Source organism: Schistocerca gregaria, chromosome 4 (assembly GCF_023897955.1).
Source record: "Schistocerca gregaria isolate iqSchGreg1 chromosome 4, iqSchGreg1.2, whole genome shotgun sequence".
NCBI classification, from domain to species: domain Eukaryota; kingdom Metazoa; phylum Arthropoda; class Insecta; order Orthoptera; family Acrididae; genus Schistocerca; species Schistocerca gregaria.
Genome location: NC_064923.1, coordinates 411,368,161 through 411,384,048, shown reverse-complemented (window position 1 = coordinate 411,384,048; position 15,888 = coordinate 411,368,161). Strand labels below are relative to the sequence as shown.

The following is a 15,888-nucleotide window of genomic DNA, read 5'->3' as shown; positions in this document are numbered from 1 at the left end:
CGGACGGTAGTTTTCTTAGCTGATTATGACTCAGGAATACTACTCCTGTAGTTAAAAGTGAACATATCTTCCCTTAGCATTCTCGCCTAAAGATAAAGAAACATAAACACCAACTAAGGGTGTTATATATACAGAAATAAGATGATCAGCCAGTCTACAAATATTTTATTTCTTATCACACGAAAGGCAAAGGTCCCGAGTCCGAGTCCTGGTCCGGCACACAGTTTTAATCTGCCAGGAAATTTTAATAACAGCGCACACTCCGCTGCGGCGTGAAAATCTCCTGGAAGCTAATATTTCTTTATCACTACCATCGTCTGTTTCACTAATTTCCGATCATAGTTGTTATTAAATCGCTTTCCAAATGATCTCTTGTTAGTTCATTATTAACATAGTTACTACCTTCTTCTTTCGCCCGACTGCATGGTCTTTTCCATGCTTCACGAGTAACAGTTTCACGCTCTTCAACAGAATCGATATTCCTTCCACTGCTTCCTTTTGCATGAACAGAGCAAATTGTAGATTATCTCACGCTTCTCACTTCGAAGCATAACCCTCCCTCCACTTTGGAAGACATTGTCACAAGCAGCAAAACAGTGAGGTTGAGAGCGAGTGCACCTGATCTGAGTTACGTACATCCTCGTCTATGGCCATTTCCAAGTTTCATTCGAACTGTACGTGTGCGACCACACGTAGTACTTTGTGGAAGAGCCACACTCCAAAGGCCGAAAGAACAACACGTGGCTCGCGAGCAGCGATTTGCCAACCACCAGTGTAGATTATCACAGAGGATTTGTTTTGTTTTTCTCTGCTTGCTAAGGCGTTTTCATTTCTCTCTACTCTATAACGCTGCCCTATACCCTACAAAAGCTCCTGTCTAACTTTTCCCACAGAAAACCATGTTAATGTGGGCAACAATGTAGAACCATTCCATGTTGTTGTTGTGGTCTTCTGTCCTGAGACTGGTTTGACGCAGCTCTCCATGCTAGTCTATCCCGTGCTAGCTTCTTCATCTCCCAGTACCTACTTCAACCTACATCCTTCTGAATCTGTTTAGTGTATTCATCTCTTGGTCTCTCTCTACGATTTTTACCCTCCACGCTGCCCTCCAGTACTAAATTGGTGATCCCTTGACGCCTCAGAACATGTCCTACCAACCGATCCCTTCTTCTGGTCAAGTTGTGCCACAAACTTCTCTTCTCCCCAATCCTATTCAGTACCTCCTCATTAGTTATATGATCTACCCATCTAATCTTCAGCATTCTTCTGTAGCACCACATTTCGAAAGCTTCTATTCTCTTCTTGTCCAAACTAGTTATCGCCCATGTTTCACTTCCATACATGGCTACACTCCATACAAATACTTTCAGAAACAACTTCCTGACACTTAAATCTATACTCTATGTTAAGAAATTTCTCTTCTTCAGAAACGCTTTCTTTGACATTGCCTGTCTACCTTTGATATCCTCTCAAGTTCGACCATCATCAGTTATTTTGCTCCCCAAATAGCAAACCTCCTTTACTACTTTAAGTGTCTCAGTTCCTAATCTAATTCCCTCCGCATCACCCGACTTAATTCGACAACATTCCATTATCCTCGTTTTGCTTTTGTTGATCTTCATCTTATGCCCTCCGTTCAACTGCTCTTCCAAGTCCTTTGCTGTCTCTGACAGAATTACAATGTCATCAGCGAACGTCAAAGTTTTTATTTCTTCTCCATGGATTTTAATACCTACTCCGAATTTTTCTTGTTTCCTTCACTGCTTGCTAATATACAGATTGAATAACATTGGGGATAGGCTACAAGCCGGTCTCACTCTCTTCTCAACCACTGCTTCCCTTTCATACCCCTTGACTCTTATAACTGCCATCTGGTTTCTGTACAAATTGTAAATAGCCTTTCGCTACCTGTATTTTACCCCTGCCACCTTCAGAATTTGAAAGAGAGTATTCCTGTCAACATTGTCAAAAGCTTTCTCTAAGTCTACAAATGATAGTAACGTAGGTTTGCCTTTCCTTAATCTAGCATTCCATGTGAACCCATAATAGCAAACTAACCCTCCAGCAGAAGTAACAGTAGAGCTCTCTGAGATGATTACCATATAACTGCGGACGCGTATAACACAATCGCCCCCTAAATTTGAAGTTGCGTGTGGCCGGGCTTTTGCGCACGCTGTAGCAGTGACGTCTTCGCTGTGCCGGCGCCACCACCACCGCCTGCACTGTGCGTTCCCCTAGTCCCGGCGCAGGCGCACGCAAGGTCGCCGATTCGCGGCTCGGCCGCTAGATAGTGCTGGCGGCGCAGCCCCTCGCCCCACTTGGCGGGCCGGCGGAGTTGCGGCCAGTCTTACTGTGATCTGTGTTCTGTGTGCCTGCCATGACGATCTCCTACTCCGCCGAAGTCGCCAACAGTTCCAAATTCGGCTGCTTCTGGAGGATACTTTGCAAGTAAGTGCTGCCACCGGCACTGCCAGCGCGGCGGCCCGCCGTGCTGACCCCGATACTGCGCTCTGCCCGAGCGCTTTTCTTTCCTTTCTTTTTTTAACAATTACCTTTAGCTGGAGACGCGTCTCTGGGGGATGCTTCCTGGCTTCGCTTCAGCACCGGACAGTGACAGCGCCGCCCAATACCGAACACAGTGCCCCGACTAAGAAGAAGAGAAAAAGTGCATTTTGTGACTACGGTTCGACAATGGCGTGCTCGTAGCATATGCTTGTGTAACGTGCCGTATAATTAAATCACCCATTGCCACTTACTGTACTAGCGTTAATCCAGCGTGGTATTAGTACACGAACGAAACAATTTCACTCTCCCCTACACTTTCTATTTCTTTTGCCGCGACGCTGAGCGAGTCTGTTATTAATATCTTTGCTGGTAGCTCGACGCGCTGCAAGGCGACTACCAGTTGCAAAAATGCCTCGTGACGTCACACAGTTCGCCTTTCACTCGAGTCGGGGCGCAACCGGCGCAGTGTTGTCTTGCTCTTTTCGCTTTCGGCATCATAACAGTCGCGCGACTTAGACAGTGAAATCATTTCAGGACCTCGGCCGAAGGAATATTAGCGCTGTGCTCCCTCGAATTGTCTCGCGCCAAACGAACTAAAAAGGTTCTTTAACGTGCAGCAGCAAACCTTGGTATTATATGCTGTTGCATGAGTGATGTCAGAAGCTAAACCAGACACTATCTGTGGCATTATGTCACCTTGCATGTCCTTCACGAAATTCCGAGTGCATATTATCTGTATCTAAGGGACACGGAGATGTAAAGGCAATGGCTGGTTCCTACGGAGGCTACAAGGAAGTCTGGGTATACAGAACTGGCAAGGCAAGCGCTGTTGGCAAGTTTGCGGCAGGAGTCCTTGTCAGCTGAGTCGCTTTACTTTCGAGGTTGACGGCACCGGCCTACAGCTGTTACGCCGTCTTGGCTCTGCAACGATTTTGTCGTGGGCCACATATTAGTCGTTAGCTCCACGGTGGACGTGCTTTCGCACCATTTTTGCTATCGCTCGAAGTTCCAAAATCGTTCCAAAAGGTTCAGCATGAGCCAGTAAACGCCGAAATTTTGAGATAAATCCTCGGCCGCCTTTCGTGGTGATCGCTGTGTTTACATTTTTTTCTCGGAGGATAAGAAGTCGGCAATAATAGCTCCCACAGTGAATCAAATAGTTTAGCAGTTTTGTCTCGGAGGATAAAAAGTCGGCAATAATAGCTCCCACAGTGTATCAAATAGTTTAGCAGTGAACGAGTGGTTAAAGCAACAGGCGGTTGCAATTGTTTCTTTGTTTATTTTTAGTTCTTTGTTGCCAACTTTATTCACTATAGTGTCGAATACTATTCATACCGCAAAAAATAATTCACCATAAACGGTTTTGCCCCTTTTTAATTATTTATTGTTCTTTATCACAGTTTGTTTACATACATCCATATTAACAAGGTGATGGAATGTATTTTGCGCTCTGAAGGACTCCCCCCCCCCCTTTTAATAATAATTTGATCGAATTCCAATTTTATTGTTGGCTTTTGTTTTGTCTATATGCGCCAAGATAAACAATCTTAACTTAGGTTTTTGTGGGTGTTTCTAGCTCTCTGCATATTATTCACATCATAATTTCGATACCACATCAATCAGAACATTATTGTGAGTTTATATGGAGTATACGTGTAGATAACTACATATAAAAACACGGCCGTGTTATTACGTTAGACTACAAGTATTCAGAGATCGAGATCTCACATTAATTCACACAACTGTAGAAATTTGGAAAAATGTGACGCGAAAGCGTAAATTTTCAGTAGAAAATCTGGGAAATAAAACAACTTTTGGGAGGATATGATACAATCACCCAGCAATCGATGACTAATTTATGCACCACAATAAAAAAATACGTATATTTTAGCAAATATAAATATTCGAACAATGGATAGCTACGAATCCACGTTGTTTTTTTAGCTTATGCCTGTCTATGAAATGTTCGCCTGTCAACACAGTAAACGCGTGGCACGATGAATTCTTCTACATAAAAAAAACCTTCATATTTTTCACACGTGAAGTACTTCAGTAATATTTAAATCCTGCATTCTCCGCACTTTGGTAACGAAGTAATGTTATAATAATTTCGAAATGTTTTTGTGTTGCGATGTAAACTTTTAACAACAAAAAATTGTTGTTTTTGATGACAATATTTCTACGAAAAAAATCTGAGACACTGAAGGCGCAGTGACTCAGCCGAGAATAAGTTCTGTTCATCGTGAACTATTAATGTAGATTTTCGTGGTTTGGTAACATGCTTTTTCCGTATATTAAGTGCTCTGTTTTCCATCTGCTTCTTATACATAATCTGCACGAGTAAGAGAGTCCACACTCAAATGCAGAACAGGTCTAACAAAGAAAGTTTTCCAGAGTAAATCATTTGGTTCCGTGTAATGAAAAAGTTGTGCCACATAGAAATTTTCTTGTCTCACAGTGCTCATCAATAACTGAAGGTGACAATTTCATGTGCGCACCGAACTGCAGATTAGCAATACGTATTTCCATATATTCTTAGCGCAGCCTCGTTACAAAGTCACCATCTTACCTTAAACCTTTTTTTTCAGTTCTAGTATGCTTTCAAGAAGAGAACAAATTCATGATGATGTGAAACTTTTCCATACATGCTATGATCAATTAATACAAATTGCATTACAGTCCGTATTGTAAGTATCCAGCCAGTTCCATGTGCGTTGGCAGTAGGGTATATTAAGTTTCCGACATACGTTTGTACTCCGTTTTTTCCAACAACAGATGAGCGCATTTATGTTGTGCAGCAATCAGGTAATTGTATAGTTAATTGTTTCTGACATTTCGAAGGTGTGGAATGTAAGAGTTTATTATCATGTCACAGCACTGACCATCAGAGACTTGTCTTACACACTTCACCACGACGCTCGTCGTGGTATTGCATTTGCATGTTAGTTAAACCATTCTCTGACATATCAACTCGTGCAGATCGGAGGATGCAGGTCACCATACAGAGTACGACACACTACAGCTAGTTAGTTATTTGTTAATCACCACCGTAACTGATGTGAGGAACTGTTAAAAATTGCGTTGTGTAGTGGGCTTTTAATGTCATTGAAATACACATGCTTCAGTTTTGCTGGCGCGTAACATTCTCAGTACTGAGTTAAGTATATATGTGATCACTTGGCAGATGCATTCTCGCGATTCCACTTTCACTTATGCAACATGAAGCATTACAAAAAGACGACTGATTTCTTCTTTCTGTGACAATCCTGTTTCTTGACATTAGTATCGGTAACCGATATGAGCCGCCAGGAATTCAAAAAGTTCGCGAAGCTCCGATTAATCTGGCGAGGTAAACAGGTCGTCGCTTACGAAATTTTCTCCGCGTGACGTCACATGGTCCTTGACCATTGACTGAAGTATTCCACGCGGAGGTCCGGGTGTCGATCTCCGGAGCCTGACGTCACTACCAAAGTCCGTGATCCTGCTATTCGCGTCATTCCTCCGCATAGTGGTTACAAGCCTTGATGAGACACATACTTTTGTCCCGAGACGGCAAATAATGTAAATCTGCCTACATTGACGGCAAGATGATGGCTATAAGCAAGCAAAGACTTTAAGGGATAACTTGTCCGCTGTGTATCAGTCTCGAGAAACAATTTCTGTTCACCCCTTTCTTTCCTCAATGAATCTTAGAAACATGAATCCTCAAAGGGAGCAGAAATGTCTTTGTAAGAAAATGTAAGTGCTTTCGCTTCCTCTATGAATACGCCGAACTGAAGCAGATGATACTGTGGTCAAGATTTAGTACTTACAATGAAGAACAGCGGGTTATAAACCCCTTTTAGGCACTCAGCGTTAGTTTCTTAGTTGTTTCCATAAACCACATCAGGTAAAGCCTTCGAGAGTTCCTTTTAGAATGCAATGGTCGATTTTTCCCCTCTTCGTTGTCCAACTCCGTCGCTAATGACCTTGTCGTCGATATGACATTGTTCGGTATTATTCCTTCCTCGTTGGTCATTGTTTTTTTAAGTGTCCTGTAATTCGAGCGCTTATAATTTCGGAGAACTAATTCCAGACTTCCCTATGTCAGTTACGTTGATGTACAAGATGTTAACTGACTCAGAAATATTGCTAGGAAGACACACCTCGTCTCTGATTAGAAGTTAGAAAAAGTTAACGTTAGTATACGTAAATATAAATATAGCAGTTGCATTCGACCACATGAATGTGTAGTCCGAACTTACAATACGTTCAATATGATTAGAAAAATGAAAAATGTATGTTTACAGATTGCAAGTCAGTCAGTCAGTCAGTCTGGATGTCCCGTCATAGAGCACATCCTGTAGTATTATAATCGTAAAAAGAAGAAAATAGGTTGCAAATTCCTTTTTTCTATATTTCGTTCTTTCCTTCTTTCTTTACTTCTCTTCAGTATTTGGAATGTCCCACTTACGACGACAACATAGTGGCGTAATAGCCCAAGGTAAACGGTTAAATATTATATTTAAAGTATCATTTTCAAATAGTGAACAGAACGTTTGATTGTCTCAAAATAATTATTTAAAGTTATTCTATTAATAAAATTTGTGAATACCTATTGCTTTAAACTATGATTTAGATCCAGATTAATTAATGTGATTGACAATGTGTGGACAGTTTCTAACTGTATCCTGCATCGGATGGTGAATGATAAATTACCTGTGTAGCTATTGCCTCTACAGTATTTTCCGTTTTTTATGTAATATCAGGCGTACACAGTGAAAAGTCATAAGGTGAATATCGTTCTATGTATGCTGTACTTTTTCTTGGTTGTGGTTGTACACTGCTCAGCTTCATTATATAGGCTGTTTCACAGTGTATATTACAAGGTTATAGAGGTTGTAGAGGGGACTTAGAAGATAAAGTTTTCATGAGGAATACATGTCCGCGTATGTATTGTTTACATGTAAAGTAAGTTTGAAGATCGGATGTCTGTGAAACACACCGCGTCACGGAACGCACACATCGGAGGCAATGAGCTCTAACCCGTGTACTCTACAGGAGCACATGACATGGTCAGTGCTTAGAATCCTCGTCATCTTGTTATCTTTTACGTGACGAAAGCTGTCCTCTTCAAAGTCGACAGTGCGACGCGTTTGTTGAGCACAATCGTCAACCTGTCTGTTTGCGAAAGTACCAGTCTCCCGCAGCCATTGTGTAGTCGGACGAAAACTAAGAAACCAGCGGCGATGCCTCTCTTCTCAGTTCGTGTGTGTACCATGAAGCGGGAGATTTAAAGTGGTCATATCCTCGAACTCATTTTACATCCAAACGGTACATTGGTTCCTGAATAAAAACTCCTAGAAGCATCTAGTAATAAATTGAGTGAAACGCCCTGTGTATAGCCATGCTGAACCTCTCAGTTGCTCCGCTTAGGAAATTCTCTCCGCGTGACGTTCATGATCCTTGACAATTACATGAAGTATTCCTCATGTCTGCATCACGCACAGCCGGTTGATGACCAGCTTACGTCTTTTCGCGATATATAAGTTTCAATCTGTTGTGGATGCTGACTCCATCAAGAGTCGCTTATGTCATTAAACGAAGTCGAGTAGCATTAGTAACGAGTGGGCTGTAATCAGGCGACTGCGTGGTCAGCAAGCCTTCGTCAGGTGTACAGGATGGATAAGAAAGCGATAGTTAATCGTATATAGTCATTTTCAGTGGAATAATTATACTTATTCGATAAGATTTATGGAAGAAGAAAATTAAATCAACTTCAGCTTGCACAATTTTCTAGACGTTTAGATCAAGTGACTACAAATAAAAGTCTAGACAACCTCTTCAGGAGTAATTTCCGAGCTGCATACTCGTTTTAGAGTTTACTGTTTTATTATCGTCATTTTATCGTTAATTGCGAGCATAGGATAAACATCTTCTAGTGAGGTTTCACTTCATAAGTGCGGTTGTTACGTTCCTGGAGTTACCCACCGTACCTAAAAGTACTTACGAACCGAGTGTCTGTGTTCAAAGTTTCCGCCGGCCGGAATGGCCGAGCGGTTCTAGGCGCTACGGTCTGGAACCGCGCGACCGCTACGGTCGCAGGTTCGAATCCTGCCTCGGGCATGGATTTGTGTGATGACATTAGGTTAGTTAGGTTTAAGTAGTTCTAAGTGCTAGGGGACTGATGACCTCAGGAATCAAGTCCTATAGTGCTCAGAGCCATTTTTTCAAAATTCCCATTCTGTATCGATACCGCGCGTGGGTAGGATGATACTTTATTTACTTCTGTGCGAGCTGTGGTTATGTCTCATTTTATTATTTTCTGTTTCTGGGGTACTGAAACGTCTCAAAACTAATCTGTGTAGATTGTTCCCAAAAAGTTAGTCTGTAAGAGCGTCTACTATATAAAACGTCTCTACGTTTATATGAAACACTCCCTCGAGTAAAACAAATTTGTAGACATTCCCTATGTCTACTCTTATATGCTTAATGACCCATATTCCACTGTACTTCTGTACTTATTAAAGTGTAGGACGAACAAGTGGTGTATAAGCAGTAGTTTTTATAGCTTAGCTGTGGTTTCCCAACACCATGCCAATGAGTCAGTCTATTTCATACTACAACGCTTTTCACCATTTCAGACTTTTGTGTGGTATTGTAGACTGCGGTTGTCTTTCATGTATAATCATAGGCTGTAAGGTCATTTAAATTTCTGTTCTCGTAGGTGTATTCATCGCAAGGCGCATTAACACAAGCAAAAATGAAGTCACCTACGGTCTCTTTAAAGAAACTCTCTCAGCGTAAGGAATATACAGGTACGGCAAACATAGATAAGGCAAACAGACCGGGAAATGTACAGCTTTTCTTTCTGAAACCAGTCGAGAGTCGAAGCCACCTCATGAATTCACTTGACTTTTCTGTGAGGTCGTGGTGTTCTCCTGGGCAGAGCGTTAGATGCGGCCATTGAGGTCCCAGGTTCAGTCCCCAGTAGGAGCCGGAACGTTTACTCGTTCGAGTCCCTCCAAAACGGCTCCAGGTCCACCCAACCTGCTGTCAGACTACCAGGGATCTTTTCTGGGGATAAAAAGCGGCGAGGCGATTAGCTTGCCAATGTCTCCCTCACTCTACTTGCACTCAGGCCAGAGGCCCGTTCACGGACTGAGCGCTGCGGACTTCACTTTTCCTTACTGTGTACATAAAGCTGAATCCTGTCACTGCTTGCACCTCTGGCAATCTTAATATGAAAAATGCTCAATTTCGGTGTGATTGTCTTGGATAGGCCAGTTAGGAGAAACATATGGGCACACAATCCTGAATTATACTATACCTAGTAAAGTGATGTGATGTTCAGACGAATCTGCGCGTTGATCACAGCTTTACCTTATAAACCTCAGAAACACAGAGTACAGTACTGGTACACATTGTGCCCTCACTCGTCCAGTGACTGATCAAGACGTGGTTTTTATTGTTCGGAGAAGGTATTAAGTTTCCTAGCTTGCCAACCTGATTCAGCTTTTCCGTTGCTCTAGATAAATTAACTGTGGCGAATGCTATGATAGCATCTGGAAAACATGTACTGTCGGTTATTTCGTCCGCACTTGCTCAGTGCCAGCTTATGCTGCGCCTCTCAAATGCTGTCGAGGCCGACTGTTTGCTGAACGGCTCCACACACGAGCGACGGATTGCAGCGATCCGTCGCATACGATATAGCCTCGGTCGTTCATCTCGACACCGCTCATACCAGAGATTTGCCAAGCGATTTCAATCAGTATTACGAACTTCATTGTTTTGCTATAGAAAATGAGTTACTGTGTTTAGCAGCTTTTGCAGTTGAGTTCCGCATCCCCACGAATAATCACAAAACATAATTTAAAATAAACGAAAATTATAATTAAACTTGCTTTGAAACGCTTTTTTTGGGGGGGGGGGGGGGGAGACTATGGGTTACCTTACAGAATATATAACTCTTTCACTGACGCCAAATGGGTTGTGCACGTCTTTCCAGCGTGCCAGTATAATTCGCTTTACGTTTATTAGTTCATTAGTCTCCCAGTTTAACTGCAAGTGGTTACACAATTTACTCGATGTTTCTATAGAGAAATTTTCAAAAGCAGCTCTACTGATTTTTTTTTTTTAGTGTAACCTTTGTCATAAACTGTATGAAAAAGACTAAGATTACATGAAATGACAAGGTTCAAAATGGTTCAAATGGCTCTGAGCGCTATGGGACTTAACATCTGTGCTCATCAGTCCCCTAGAACTTAGAACTACTTAAACCTAACCAACCTAAGGACATCACACACATCCATGCCCGATGCAGGATTCGAACCTGCCACCGTAGCAGTCGCACGGTTCCGGACTGAGCGCCTTAACCGCGAGACTACCGCGACCGGCGAAACGACAAGGGACTTGAGTGTAACTGTATAATAGATTTGCTCTGAACATTTAAATTGCAGTGTCCACTTAACATCGCAGTGCAGCAGGTACATACGTCTTTCTGTTTAGAAATTAAAATCTTTAATAAAGCGCATAATTGTTTCATAATTAACTCAAAACCAAAAGGTGGAGAGCATTGTGTCGCGACTATTACTGTGAATTTCCCATCAATTCTATTTCTATAGCACAAGATTAAAACCGCTAATCACTGTAAAATTAGATGGTGTACTTTGTATTACGTGTTAATACTCCGCTATTTATTTCCGAATATGTGGCGATTTCCGAGTGTGTGTTTAGGTCGGAACCTAAGAGGGCAGCTTAAATTGCTTCCAGTGAAAAGATAAGCAATAACATTCATATTTTTACTTTTCACAAATATTTAGTACGCTGAGCTACCACAAACATATTTCTGTGAAGAGTTCTCGTTAAAACTGCGAGATTCTCCTTTCACCAACACATCCATAAACATCAACTTGGAGCTATAGCAATGGAAAAATCGATAGCCTCGTTTCTGGTCGCCGTCACAGAGCCACTGCGTCACGATTACGTCAGTTCCTACAAAAACAAAATAAAAAAGTGTGAAACGTACTCGACCCCTGATAACTAGCCAGACAGCTCTATTGCGTGCATCAACCGCACGCGATCAATCAGTTTGCCCGGGATTTCCATGCGATCAGCAATCAGCAGTCGATCTCTGCGGTGCGTTCTGTGAATCGATCGGTCGAACGTGTGGGGGGGGGGGGGGGGGGGCGGGGCGGGGCCCTTAAGCTCTGACATCCCTTTCTACCCGTCGTTTGGTAAATACCCCTTGACCTGAAGGATGGACCTTGGGCGCTGTCAGGGGTAGCTCCGACGGCACAAAGGAAGTTCATTAGCGACCTCCTGGCCGAAACGAGCGCATCTGTCAGGGCAACCGGTACCTGGGGTTTCGCAGACACCGGTCTGGGCTGTCCACATGGACGTGGGCGGCTCACGGCCAACAGCTCCTGGTGAGGTCTGCGAACCAGCTGTTGCTACCGCTACAGCCGCTGCTGCTGCTGCTGCTGCTGCTGGCGAGAATGGTCCAGCGCCAGCGTTAACGCTCAGATTCTATGCATCATGTCGTTTCACGAGTGGTACCGCCTTCCCCAGTGACTTCAGAGTTCAGTTCTGGTCTGAGTTTTCCTGTAATACCGGAAAATATTAAGGCTAATTTTTTTCGTCGATGTTTTTATAGGACACGAGCTGACAAACCCGGCACTGCGTGGCTATTCATTTTCTCAAGTTTCTATTAGAAACGGAAACAAAAAATGAACACGATTATCACCAAACGACGCGCGCAAGAGATCTTTCACGCGTCTAGCAAACCTAATTTTTTTTTCTAATAAAGCCCCATGTCATTCCAAGCATGTGTGTCAATTTGTACCTCTCTATCTACATTATTCCGTGATTTATTCAGTTTTCAAATTTATACTGACTTTTTGATCACCCAGTACTTTACACAGCTGTATAGAGGCTGTTGTCTTAGCGTACAGCCGTCTGCGCTTCGCAATTGAAAGGTGTCAAAATTGCTACTAGATATCACGGATTTCTACGTTGACTCGACTGCAGGAGTGTTTCAGTAGTATAGAATAAAGGTATTAAAACTACGGCATGATGCGGCGTTTTTTCCGCGAATCTCAGCGTTTATGGCGTCATATCTCTTGGACCATGAGAACGATGTACTCGTGTAAGTAAATTCAGCGGCATATGTGGTGTCTGCGAAATATGTTGCCAATAGAGTTATTAGCAAGAAGTAATAAATGTAAACGTCATGCATGATGCAGCAGTAAATAAGAATACGGTGCTGATCGGTTTCGACTGCTGAGAAATTAAAGAACTCCATTGCGCCTGGTAGAAGGTAATGTGTCACAACCACAGCATGTACTTGACATAATCTGATTAAGTAACGAAGACAATTTTAATAAAAATGCTAGAAATTGGAAATTTCTTATACTTTTAAGTAGCGAGCAACAATTAAAAGGGACGCAAGTCTGAATGCGCTTAGCTGCTAATTTCTCCCCCTATAAGTCGATAACACATTCTTTGTGGTAAGACGCCGGACGCCGCTTGTGAAAGATGGCGGTTCAGATACCAGTATGACCACAGGTTTTCCATGGTCCCTACATCGCGTAAGGCAAATACTGGGTGGTACCTTTGAAAGGGTGCAGCAGGTAACTTTCCTTTCCCCATCCTTCCCAAATACGAGCTCGTATTCTGTCTCAAACGACTACGTCCGTTAACGTGACTCGACAACCTAACCTTCCTTCCTTTCGAACATGTTCATTTTAAATCAGCGTCTTCCGCATTACCCGCAGCGGTCTGTTGGTTCTAAATTTCATCTGCAAATGATAACGTCTTCTGTAATCAGTGAGGAATAACCGTTGCCTAAAGTCTCAAGAGCAAAATTTAATTTACTGTTGAGTGGACGGACCCTCTTCATGTGATTTTTACACCTAACATGAATGTAAACCAGCTCTATCTCATTTTTATCCTGCGAATATTATAGCTGCCTCTTAGAGCGTTTTTAAACATCACAACACTTAATGTATTACATGTTCACATTTTCCATCTTGAAGTAACAAGCTTGAACGAATACAAAGACCCCCTTCGTGACAATAAGAAGCAGCCACAGACAGTGAGGTGGCGTCTTTGTACAGACACTGGACGCGTTTTAGGGACAAGCAGGACTCTAATCGACGACATTACGTTAGGAATAAGAATTCCCTGGGTTCCCTAAATTACTGGGGATATTAGGTTTCGATTAATTTAAGTATTTCTTCTATTACCTGATGTTCGTTCGCAGTTATCATCCTTACACCTATATTTGTCAGTCCAGATTCTGTGATTGTCCTTTTTCGAAATATTCATTCCTCTTCAACTGAACTGCATACTCTGTGGTATTCCTTATTGCAATATCTACATCCCCAGAGAACTTCAAACGTATCTTTTCATTTCGCAGTACCTCAGTGCCCGTCTACTTTGCCCATCGATTCTTTCGTGAGAGTATATTAAACATCAGCTTACTCTTGACCATTACTACTTTGTGGCCTGAGTCTATACCTGCTCCTTGGTACGCCTTACAATCCAACATCTGTTTCGGAATCTGACTGGCCATAATGCAATCCATCTGGAATCTTTCAGTACGTCCAGCCAGTTTTCAAGTACACACCCTTCCTCTTGTGAATTTGGAAGAATATTTGTTAATACTAGTTGAAATTAATTTCAGAATGTAATTAATCATTCTCCTCTACCATTCCTATTACCGAGCCCCTACTCTCCCGAAATTCTTTCTTCTATTCCTTCCCAAAACATCATGTTTCCAGTGGTCCATAGTCACTAAATTATTAGCTTATTTCATATACTGAATTACCCGTTAATTACCCTCACATACTTTCTCCAGTTATTTATCGTCTTCTTGATATTGTTGGTTTGCTATAGATCTGGTGAGAACAGCATCATCACTGAACTCTTCGCAGTAACTCACTCTCTTGACCTACTTTCCTGTTCATAACGGATCCTAATCCCGTTATTATATTTTCTGTCGCTGCTGATATTACCCTACATTCGTTTGACTAGAAATCCTTAAATTTTTTCTATTGCGGGGAACTGCCCTCAACCATGTCTTAACCGAGCTATTGCATTTCACTTTCAGGATTTTGTAGCTGCTCTGCCATGTCCACACTTCTAACATTCAACTTTCTCGCTTGTAGTTAATCATTTCGTTGCTTATTCAACCTTTTTCTCGTTGTTATCTTCCCCTTGGTTGTCCCTTTCCCAAGATACAAACAAGGGATTAAGCCGGAATCTCTTGCCGATGATGAGATCAACATGAAACTTTTTCAGTTACAAGCCGCAAGTCCCCAGTCCCCCCCCCCCCCCCCCCCCCCCCCACGCACATACACTGCGTGCCTTTAAAGTAGCGATTTCCATTGTCATCTGCATCCTCCTGCTGCGATGATCATTGCCCGTCCCTCAGAGTCGTGCGGGAAGCTCACAACCCCACTGAACCCAACTGCACTGAAATGTCTCTTCTCCACCCCCCCCCCCCCCCTCCCGCCCTCTTTTACAAGAGCGTTGGCAGAATGAGGATGATAGCCTTACACTTGAGATCCAGTGCTGAGTACGCTTCCGGAACGCAAGACGTTTTTATTACCAGTCAGAAGCTATCACTAGATGACAGGCCCACCATGGATACAGACTGAATACAAACCATAGCGTACTCTTTTTTTAATCTGCCGTTACAACTGGATTTTCTGCTTTCAAACGAGAATAGCGTTAAGCCGTCCAGATTCACCAAAACAGCAGAAACTTACGTGGTATCAGTTGCGCGATAATGTAATGGGACGTCCATTGCAGTTATAGCATTTGTAACGTTCCCTCTTTCTGTTTATTTAGGTTTGATTTGTTTGATTGTTATTCTTTATTTCTATTATTCGGAATCTTTTTTTTTATTAAATTGAGCCGGAAACTTACGTAATAAATACTTCGCGTGAAGTACGATTTGCCGCATAAACAAAAATTAATTTCGGAAATGTAATCCACTGAATATTAAAAGTAAAGCTTTTGAACAACGCGCGTGACTGACTAGATACATTCAGAGGGTACGTACATTCGCGTGCGAGTGGTTGCGGTCTGATGAGAAATTTTCATTGTGAAATAATTTCGTCGTAACACACTCGGAGATTGCGAACGTACATTCAGAGTAGAGGCACGTACGTTCTATCATTCCCCGTGGCCTGGGTAAAAGAATGGCAATTATTTAAATCTAAGAGTATTTCTTTTGCATCGGACTAGTATTTTTATAAGAAAAAGAAGATTGCAGGTTCTGAATGTCTCGGCAAAACGAATCGGAAGTAATTTTAGCGGCCACGAAAGGAAAGTAGAGAGCACAATCACGTACCTCTATTGTTGAGCAGCGCCGTTTTGAAGATCTTCGGTTCCATC

General features: G+C 42.4%; 1 protein-coding gene across 1 annotated transcript in view; it reads left to right on the top strand.

The window, feature by feature from the left end:
• Window positions 1-2,192: 2,192 nt before the first annotated feature.
• The window catches only part of LOC126365942 (bestrophin-4), a 524,562-nt gene continuing 510,866 nt past the window's right edge, over window positions 2,193-15,888 (top strand). Inside the window, exon 1 of the mRNA XM_050008717.1 lies at window positions 2,193-2,448. Within this exon, the coding sequence (XP_049864674.1) occupies window positions 2,378-2,448 (71 nt within the window). The 5' untranslated portion in view covers window positions 2,193-2,377. The remainder of the gene's footprint in view (window positions 2,449-15,888) is intronic.